Source organism: Quercus suber, unplaced genomic scaffold (genome assembly GCF_002906115.3).
Source record: "Quercus suber isolate HL8 unplaced genomic scaffold, Cork oak 2.0 scaffold_143, whole genome shotgun sequence".
NCBI classification, from domain to species: domain Eukaryota; kingdom Viridiplantae; phylum Streptophyta; class Magnoliopsida; order Fagales; family Fagaceae; genus Quercus; species Quercus suber.
Window position 1 is genome coordinate 1,088,269 of NW_027069604.1, and position 10,231 is coordinate 1,098,499.

At 33.6% G+C, this 10,231-nt stretch overlaps 1 protein-coding gene across 1 annotated transcript; it reads right to left on the reverse strand.

The window, feature by feature from the left end:
* Nucleotides 1-233: 233 nt before the first annotated feature.
* LOC112036550 (uncharacterized) lies at nt 234-1,267 on the reverse strand. The gene has a single exon (XM_024069388.2). It carries the CDS (start codon nt 1,159-1,161, stop codon nt 541-543), a length of 621 nt encoding a protein of 206 aa, XP_023925156.1. The 5' UTR covers nt 1,162-1,267; the 3' UTR covers nt 234-540.
* Nucleotides 1,268-10,231: the final 8,964 nt, after the last annotated feature.

Below are 10,231 nucleotides of genomic sequence, written 5' to 3' on the forward strand. Positions count from 1 at the left end.
AATCCTCAATATCTACTTGGGGAGAGCAGATTTTATACGTGGTTGGGTATGGGCAGCCATTTATCCTCCTTCCATTCCCTACCCTCCATCTTGATTGCTTAATTTTATAAAATATAAATTATTCAAATATGACAATTAAATTATATGTTTGAATTTAATTGAGGAAATCCAAGGTACAGTTCTTAAAGAAACCAAAAAAATAAAAAATAAAAATAAAATTTTAACACTTGTAATAACATAAAGTAAAATCAATATTTATTCCATGAGTTTGCCATATGTTTCCATTTCCAATATCACCAAAAGCAGAACAGAACGTTCTGCACTTACTTCCCATCCCAACACCTAAATTCTGACAATTTGATGAAAGAACCAAGTCTTCTGCCCCCATATAAAATTAGCAACAAAAAAGTAAAAATAAAAAAACAAATTAATGAACTCAAAAAAATCCAATCCTATCCCAAAATTACCCACTTAAATTGCCAAGATCCTATTATCCAATCCAAACCCCCACAAATGCCCCTTTACAGAAAAAAAAGGGGCCTAACTACACAAGATAACCCTTGTGATTGCAAGAACAAAGCAAGACATTGTGAAGAAGAACAAGGTGACAAAATCCCTTGCAGACCATTTCCTGACCTCCTTGGCCTCAACTCGCAAACTCTTTGCCCTTCGAAGCGCATCAACCTCCTTCAACAAGTCGAATTCGAGCCCCTTCTTCTTCAGTTCTTCAGCACACTTAGCCAACAGCTTCCCATCCTCTTTTTCCCTCTCTAATAGCTTCTCCAAGTGGACCTCCACATCGGTCTTGTACCGCACAGCCCAGATGATTCCGAGAGAAAACAGAATGGAACAGAGTGATGGGATCCATGATCTGTGGCAGGCTAGCTTGTTGTATCCAAGTGGGTCATTAGAGGAGGAGGCATTGAAGAGGAGGACTAGAGATATGGAGTGGAAGAGGAAGAAGAAGATGTAGAGCATTGTGATTTCTTTTCGGACCGAGTCGATTTGGGTTTCTTTGAGGGTGATTCTTCCAAGGATTAGCTCCTCTTCCTTGAGCCATTGCTTGAGAAGAAGCTTGTGGGTCGGTGTTTCGGCGATTTGGTGAAGTGGGTGCCGTGGTTTCGATTCCATGATTGATGTGTTTGTACTCTGATCAGCCATGAATTTGTATAGAGAGAGAGCGAGAACTAGAGATTTGACAGATTGAGAGAGAGTTTTGAGAGAGGAGAAACAGTGTGGAATGCAAGGTTTTTCAAACGGTCAAGTGGTTTTTGTTTTTGAATTTCGTAACGGTCGAATTGGAAATTATATTTCCAGGAATGCCCCTAGTCGGTGAATTAAATAAAAAACCGTGCCAGCGAGTATAACGGCTACCAGCTTTTTCTGAAGTAGCTGGCATTCGAAATTCCACATTCGTCCTCAACAGATGACACACGTATAGGAGGCTTTTGGTTTTTAAATTACTTTAGTCCACTAACTATTGAACAAAGTTTCACTTCCAAAGTTTCAAAAAAAAAAAAAAAAAAAAAATCCATAAATTAGGATACATATTTGATAATTTATATTTGGAGACGGTTTGGCTGGAGCGTTGGCGTTGCATGTTTACGTTTTTTTTTTTTTTTTTTTTTTTTCGCGTCCCAGCTTTTCCAAACAAAGTGTTACTGTAGCAATACTGTTGCGGCTACTGTTCATTGAACAATAGCCGCAACATGTGACTTTCTCACCCAATTTTTACTGTTCACGGATCCACAATTTTCACTTTTCAACAACTTTTTCATTAAAATGGGTCCCACGGTACTATTCACACATTTAAAAATTATTTTGCTATNGTAAAACTATGTTAATTCAATGTTCAACTCCTGATGCTAAAGTTCAAGTTCCAAAAATGATTCAATGGCAAGATGTCAAGCTTCCCAATGAATGGTTGTTGGAACAAGAATCCTCTATTCCCAAACCTGTTTTTGATGAGCTAGATCTCACAAATATTCAACAATATCTTGATGGTACTGTTAAAATAAGTTTTCAACATATTCAACCACCTTTGAGGATCAACGAAGGAAGACATTCCTTTGCTGGATCTGAAAGTATTTCAAAAAGAGATCAAGATCTCAATGAATTTTTGCAAAAGAATTTTGAAAACCCTTCTGATTTAAAATTAAAAGGTGTTTCAAGTGATAAATCCCAAATCAGCTCTGTTTACTATTCTACTAAACCTGAATCTTTCTCTCCATATGGCAAACCTGCCAATGAAGACAACGAAGATACTGGATCTATTTCTCCATCTGGTTCTGATTTTCCTCCTATTGACAACAATAATGTTAACCGTTTGAGAGTATTATATATATATATATATATATAAACCCCTAGGATAGTAGATATATGATGCTTTAGTTACTTCACACTTATTTACAAAACTAACAAGAGTGGTAGTGTTTTGGCAGTAACACTAGTTTTTTTTTTTTTTTTTTTGAGAATAAGGCACTAACACTTGTTGATTATATGAGTTCATCTAGTTTACATTTTCTAACACTACAAGCAATATACGGGTACTTGTTGATTATAAGAATCAGTTCATTATCCACAAATATAAATGTTTTCTTAAAGATTCAATAAATAGATGGCCTGAATATATAATTTATTTGCGGTGAAAATAGGGATTTATTTGTTGAAAGTTAGGAGATAATACATCTGTTCAAAAGTCATATCAAATATTTGCTTTGATCTTCTGTTAGACCATTTAAAAGCCATTATTTTGGAACCATAACCCCTCAACCACACCCCACCCCACCCCCCCCCCCCCAAAAAAAAAAAAAAAAGATTAGAAACTAAAATGGGCCATGCTTTGGTCTTTTAAAAAAGGATGCACCCAAAATAAAGCCCGGGAGCTGGACCAAATTTAACTCGATTAACAGAGAGGCCCAATATAACTACTTGAGCCCAATAAAGCAAGTACGCGATCAACTAAACAAAAACTCCCAGTCACCTCCAAGCCCTGCTTTTTATTATTATTATTTTGAGAAGAACTGCTTTTTATTAGAATTCCTTATTTCTGTTGATTTAATTTTAACCATAAATTTATATTACTGAAGGTATGGTAGAGATTAGAAAACTTGAAAAATATATTTTGCTATAATATATATATATTCATATTTTTATTTGTATTTATATTGTAGAAGAAAATATTGATAACTCGCCCTTCAACTTGAGGAATACTCAAATTTGAGTATTTCTAGTGTTATATACGCTTCTAACATTGAGTAATTTTTTCACAACTTCATTATAGATTTTAATTCTAATTATTTACTTATTTTTGGTTACTTAGCATGTTAGTACATTTTAGCCTAAAAGTGCTACATGTTTAGTTATTTTTACATGTAATTTAACTTTATTTTTCATCTTGTTGCACCCTTTCACCATATTTTGAAATTCAAAAAAAAAAAAAAAAAAAAAAAAAAAAAAAAAAGAACTCTAAAATTTGACTTTAAAACACTAAGGTAAAAAAAGAAAAAGTTTTCTCTAGAAAGAAACTCTTCAAACTCTTCATATATTTTTCTATTGGATGTGAATTTTGAAAATTTAATTATTGGATTGCATGTTTTTATTACATCCTTTATCCTTGTAAAATTTCAAGATGATGAAAGATGAATAGCTATGTTATCAATCAAATGTTTTAATTTCAAGTTTTTGTGATATAAAATTATGCATAAAAAAACAATTTTATTGGTCGAATATTAAATAACATTCGATTTGAACGAAATTCGACAAGTGTGTGAAGAACAAAAAGAAAATGCAATCTAATGGTTAGATTTTTAAAATTTATGTCCAACAAAAAGATATAATAAGAGTTTGAATTGTTTCTCTCCAAATCAGTTTGGAAAGAAACATTGAAAAAAAAATCCTTAAAACACATGCAAAAGTGTATGTGAAGATGCTTAGTGTATGTTAAAACAATGTTTAAGTTTTTTTTTTTTAATGAAAAAGAAAAAGTTATATAGACTTGATCAAATCCAGTGATCCATTAAACATTGCATACAAATAATAAGAACTATCCTCTTCACACATATTATGAGCATGATTAGGGACTTTTCTTTTTGAGTGTCATTTTAGTTGTAACGCGTGGCAAGTAGTTATAATCCTTAGGACCCGTTTGGATACAGCTGAAAACTGAAACTGAAAACTGAAAAATACTATAGCAAAATAATTTTTAAATGTGTGAATAGTACCGTGGGACCCATTTTAATGAAAAAGTTGTTGAAAAGTGAAAATTGTGGATCCTGAACAGTAAAAATTGGGTGAGAAAGTCACATGTTGCGGCTATTGTTCAATGAACAGTAGCCGCAACAGTATTGCTACAGTAACACTTTGTTTGGAAAAGCTGGGACGCGTGATTTTAATCAACAAATTTTCATTTTCTTCACTTTTAGTGAGAGTGTTAACAGAGTTAATAACATTACAACATGAATCTCTACAGCCAAGTTTAATATTAGGAGAATCAGAAGATTCATCAGCAGAATGATAGCAAGAATCAGATGAAGAAGAAGAAAAATCATCTTCCAAAGAATCAGACGAATTGTTTGATTCAAGGATTCTGAATAATTCTTCTTGATCATTATTTCCAATGTTTAACATGTTAAACTTGTTTTTCAACTTACCCGGTTTTTGTTTACAGTCTTTACTAAAATGACCAGGTTTTCCACAGTTGAAACATTTGCCTTTACTAGATTTTTGGTTAACATATTTTTTCGAAACATTTTTCTTTTTAGCATAAAAATCATTAACATTAGTTTTGTGTTTTTTATAATTTTTGTGTTGTACCTTATTCCTACAAACCTATATATATATATATATATATATTCACGTTTTTACTAAGTTTTTTTATATTCTTGAATATTTATTGTGTGCAGTTACATTTCTAGCTATTGTAAAGCCCGTATACATGTATTTGCTTCTAACTACTATGCCCGTATCTCTTGTTAGCCCGTTCAAGCCCGAATTAGGCTAGCGTTTGGCACTGTGAGGCATATAACCAGATAAGTGGTTTTAGGTACCAACATCAGGTTAGTCTAGAATGACATCATACAATAATGAAAATTACTCCTTGTATTAAAAGAAATGTACTTCTTGAACTTTGTTTTTTTTTTGGGAGTTTAAATCAACGTACTCCTTGAATTTATTTGGCCCTTATTAGCGGTTGGTTTACAACTACAACCTATTGTAACTTTTCTATTTACTTATTCTGAATGGTAGTAGAGAAAGATATGGGAATTCAAGGACGACAATGTATGCAAATTGGAATTCGAAGATAAACCAACCCTCCAAACTACCCCATTAAAATTAATCCAAAAGGGTTTGGAACTAAAGCAAAATCAAAACGGGTAAATTTTATTACCTTCTGCTGCCAAATGTCAATGATTTGGAAATCATGCCATTAAATTGGCCAAATTGAGAAGAGGAGGAAAAACATACATAATTTCTTAACGAAAAATAAATGAGAAATTAAATTATTCTCCCTCCATCCTCCAACATATTCTACCTCTTTAAATATTAAAATTTTTTTCACAGAAAAAACATTCTAAATTTTTTTCACTCCCAAAAGTTATAAGAGCATTGGCATCCGGAGTTGTCAAAAAATACCCATGTTACAATCTAAAAAACTACCTCAATAATTTATTTAACAATACACAACATCTCATTTCATATTTTTACCTACAACCCAATTAAATAATATAAATTACTTATCTCTCTCTTCCATCTCTTCCTCTATCTCTCACTCTCCACAACAAACCAACCACTAAAATACTAGACACCATCAAACCAACAACCCACTAGCCACCATTGAAACCAAATCAACCACCCACTTAACCAACACCACCACCAAACCACAGTAACCCACAACTTTTCTAATCCACCACCACCCATAGCCTCACCAATCTACTGCCACCCAAAATTGCGGGATAGATAGAGTCAAAGAGTAAGAGAAGGAGAGCTGAGACAGAAGAAAGAGTAGGAGAGTGAGAGGGAGAGAACTAAGAGAAGAGAGACAATTAGAAAATGAGAGAGAGAGTCAAAAGAGAGAGGGGAATAAAATAAGATTTTATAGTTTTACATATGTGCTATTGTAACTTCTAAATTTAAGTAACCTCTGTTCTAATTTATTTTTAGGAACACATACCCAAATCTTCCTAGAATTTTAGTATTTGGGGTGTAAAATAGTTATTTGGGGGGTTTTACACCCGGAATGCTAATGTTTTAAGCTTATTCTCAAAAAAGAAAACAAAGAAATAAATAAAAATAAAACTATGAGGAATGTCCATTCAGGTAAACAAAATTGCAAGGCTACATAAAATGCAGGGCATTGTGCAATATATTTTAATCAAGAATTACGAGTCATGTTCCCCTTCCAAAAAAAGAAAAGAAAAAAGAATTACGAATCCATTACAATCATTATCAGATGAATAGAATTTGTGCACGTGTCGATCGAGTCAACAATAATAATAATGAAAATCTTTATCCTGAAACTTTCTTTTCAGTTAGGTGCCTTATCACTCTTGTCGGTTTCACTGAAATATTAAAGAATGAAAAAAAAAAAAAAAAAAAAAGATTTATCACTTGAAACACCTTTTAATTTTAAATCAGAAGGTTTTTCAAAATTCTTTTGCAAAAAATCATTGAGATCTTGATCTCTTTTCGAAATACTTTCAGATCCAGCAAAGGAATGTCTTCCTTCGTTGATCCTCAAAGGTGGTTGAATATGTTGAAAACTTATTTTAGCAGTACCATCAAGATATTGTTGAATATTTGTGAGATCTAGCTCATCAAAAACAGGTTTGGGAATGGGGGATTCTTGTTCCAACAACCATTCATTGGGAAGCTTGACATCTTGCCATTGAATCATTTTTGGAACTTGAACTTTAGCATCAGAAGTAGAACATTGGATTAACATAGTTTTACCAGAAGGTCCTCTGTGATTTAAACAACCAGGGTTTAACTGAGTACCCAACAATCTGTAATAAATGCGATAGATCAAAGCAAAAGGTTTACTACCTTCATCCATGATATAACCAGAGGAAGCAATATTCAGAGTCAAGGCTTTAATAATATTAGGATCATCCAAAGCAAGAGTAAGATCAGGATAACAGTTAAAATAAACAGGGCCATCATACAGAGAAGCAGTAATCATACCAAGAATGCTGTCTTTAAACACCTTAAATCTAGCATCACTCAAACACATGAGACCAATAGCAACTTGAACCATACCAATATGCAAATAACTTTGTTTTTTAGCAATGAATTCGTTAATATTTCTTTTGGAAAACCAGCAACATTTTTCATGAATTTTTGAAATAAAAAATGTTTGTTCAACAGTTCTCACTTTGTAAATGGGATGAAAAGTGGTTTCAGCCCAACTAGTTTTGTAAACAGTTTTAGTATCAACTTTGGGAATGTTCCATTTTGAGAAATCAGGAAGCTCATTATCTTCAACAGTGTGATCTTCTTCATTTACAATATCAGGAGGACAACCAGTCCTGGAGCTGATAGAGGAGTTGGATCTCCATAACTTATCTATACTATCATAGTTTTAACACTCAGTTATCATGTTTTTCTCACAACTATTGCATTTCGTAACACATACCCTAAGCAACCCTATACCACACACATGCCCTACATGCCCTCTCTTGGCTCAAACGGGCCTTACAATCAGGTTCTGGGAATTCACTTCACACCTAGGGTGGCGCCAACGACGGTAAGAAGGGGTCACAACAACGGAGCACTAAAGGTTCGGACAGGCACAGACAAGGTACAAAGACACAACAACACTACCACCGGCCAGAAAAGAGTGGCTCTGATACCATAAAGTGGGAAGGGGACGCACAGCTGAAGAGAAGATACGGAAACGGAAGCACAGTAATATATATGTTGAAAGTAGTGTTAGCAAAATAAGAGAAAGCAATAATAAGGCGGTAGAACCAGCCAAGCAGTTTATAACAAAATAATTCAAAGTAAATAAAAGCAATTTAGAACCGTCCGGTATGGCGGTAATCTGTCCAAGGTGGCGGTAGCAACAAGTAGTATAATGAACATAAAGTTAACTGAAAATACTTCTTTATTGAAAGTAGAGTTAAACATTTACAGTAGTAGTAGTGAATACAAGATCTCAGAATAGATCAACAGTTACAAAGCTTGAACTAGTCCTAGTTACAAGGTTTGTAAGAATAAGGTAGTAGGTGAACAAGGTTATAGTGAATAAGGTAGCAAAGAACTCTCTCAAAGAAGGCTTCTAGGAAAGAAAGCTCTCTCTAGGAAGAATTCTAACAAAAACTTCTATTCAACAAAAAACTTCTGATTCTAATCTTAAGGGACAGCCCCCCTTAAATAGGCAAAATTCGGAGTGAACAGTGTCATGAACAGTAAAAAGTGAACAGTAATCCGTAAACAGTAATTTTTCTTATTTTTTGACTTGAAGTCTTCAGCAAATTTGGAATATTTGATAGAAATGCTTCTGACTTGGAGGTGACAAAAAGCAAGAAGAATCATTAGTGCTGCATGTAGGAGTAGGAGAGAATATATGCATAATGTCTTTTTGACTAACCAAAGTAGGAGCCATAAATAAAGAACACCAATCAATTTTGTCAGACGCATGGCCTTGTACAGGAATATCAAAGTAAGAGCAGGAGAAAATACAGTGAATTGCTGCAGTATATATATATATATATATATAAACTTACCCGATAAGGCCAAGGAAGAAGAATTGTAACAAAAGAGAAGTACTTATTGGTGGTCTGTCTCTCCTATACGTACAAAGAAAAAAAAAAGTATGGCAAGAAAATAAAGCTCAAAACAGGTTGGAACAACTTATTAAGTACGTAATATAAGGTTAACCCCGTACTTCTCTAAGAAATACGCAAAGGGAACCAGTGCAACCAGCGCGACGATGTTCCTATAAACTGGGAAAACAAGCAGGCTTATACCCATGTTAAGTGCAATCTTCAAAATAATATGGTTCCCCGCAAAGCCTAACTGGCAGACAATCATGGCTAAGTGCAGCTTGGCACGTTCAGGCACTGCACACATTCTTCTAGCAGAGTCTGAACTAGCTTCCGCCATTGAATCCGACACAGACGTCATAAAGGAAAGACAAATATGTAGTATCACTCTGCACTATAACCTAAGACTTCAGCAAAAGAGGTAAGAGACAAGTTGTTCCTCACAAAACCATTGAATGTGGAGCCTTATATTATGAAGTTGAAATTTATTAGATGTGGACCACTATATTACATATTTTTAAAATAAAACTCGTTTAGGCTCCATGTGAAAGGAATATGATTATCATTATATATTGTTTATTTGTTTATTTGGAGTTGAACGTTTCAGATTTCGACTGGCAAGTTAGGGATGAGTTTTTTTCAAGTGAATGGGTGTGATGTAGAACAAAATCTTTAAATTAATTTATGTAATTTGTTATTTTTGGTATTGTTTTTGTAATTTTCGTTATTTTAGGTTTAGGTTTTTTTTTTCCTTATTTTTAGGTGTTTTTAATATTTTTTAGTTCAAATTTGATTTCTGTTATGGTTAAGTATTAATTATGACTTATTTTAGAATATGTCAAATTTAAGGGAGCCTTCGAAATAGGCCCCTAAATTTGTAAACGTTTTTTTAAAAATTATTATTAATAAAATTAAGAGTTTTTCTCAAACTATTATCGATTATGGATTTAAGGAACCCTTAGTGGATTTGAGGTTTACTACCAAAAACTAATAGTTTAGTAGTTTCTGATCCATCAAAGAGAGTATAATATCTTGAACTATTTTTTTTAATGATATATCTTGGTTGCTATGGTCAGTGAGGACTGAGAAGAGAGTAGCTAAATTTGTGTTTCAACCGGGTGCACTGCTCAATAGGGGCAAATTTTGTATATTGAGTTATTGGATGCTAAGAGGTTGTTTGGCCACCTTTTTTTGGTCACTCAATTTTCGTCACTCATCACTCATCACTTATCACTCAATACTCATCACTCATTACCCATCACTCTAAAATTAATACCCGTTTGGCCCATCACTGAAATGCAATAACTCAACATTTTTCACACTATTTTGTGGGCTCCAGCTCTGTCACCCACTGCAACTTTTTCTTTTTCTTTTCTTTTCTTTTTTTTTTCACTGGGTTCGGTGAGTTTCCCAGTGAAAACAAAAAAATAAATAAATAAATAAAAGGAAGAAACCCAGGGACGGGG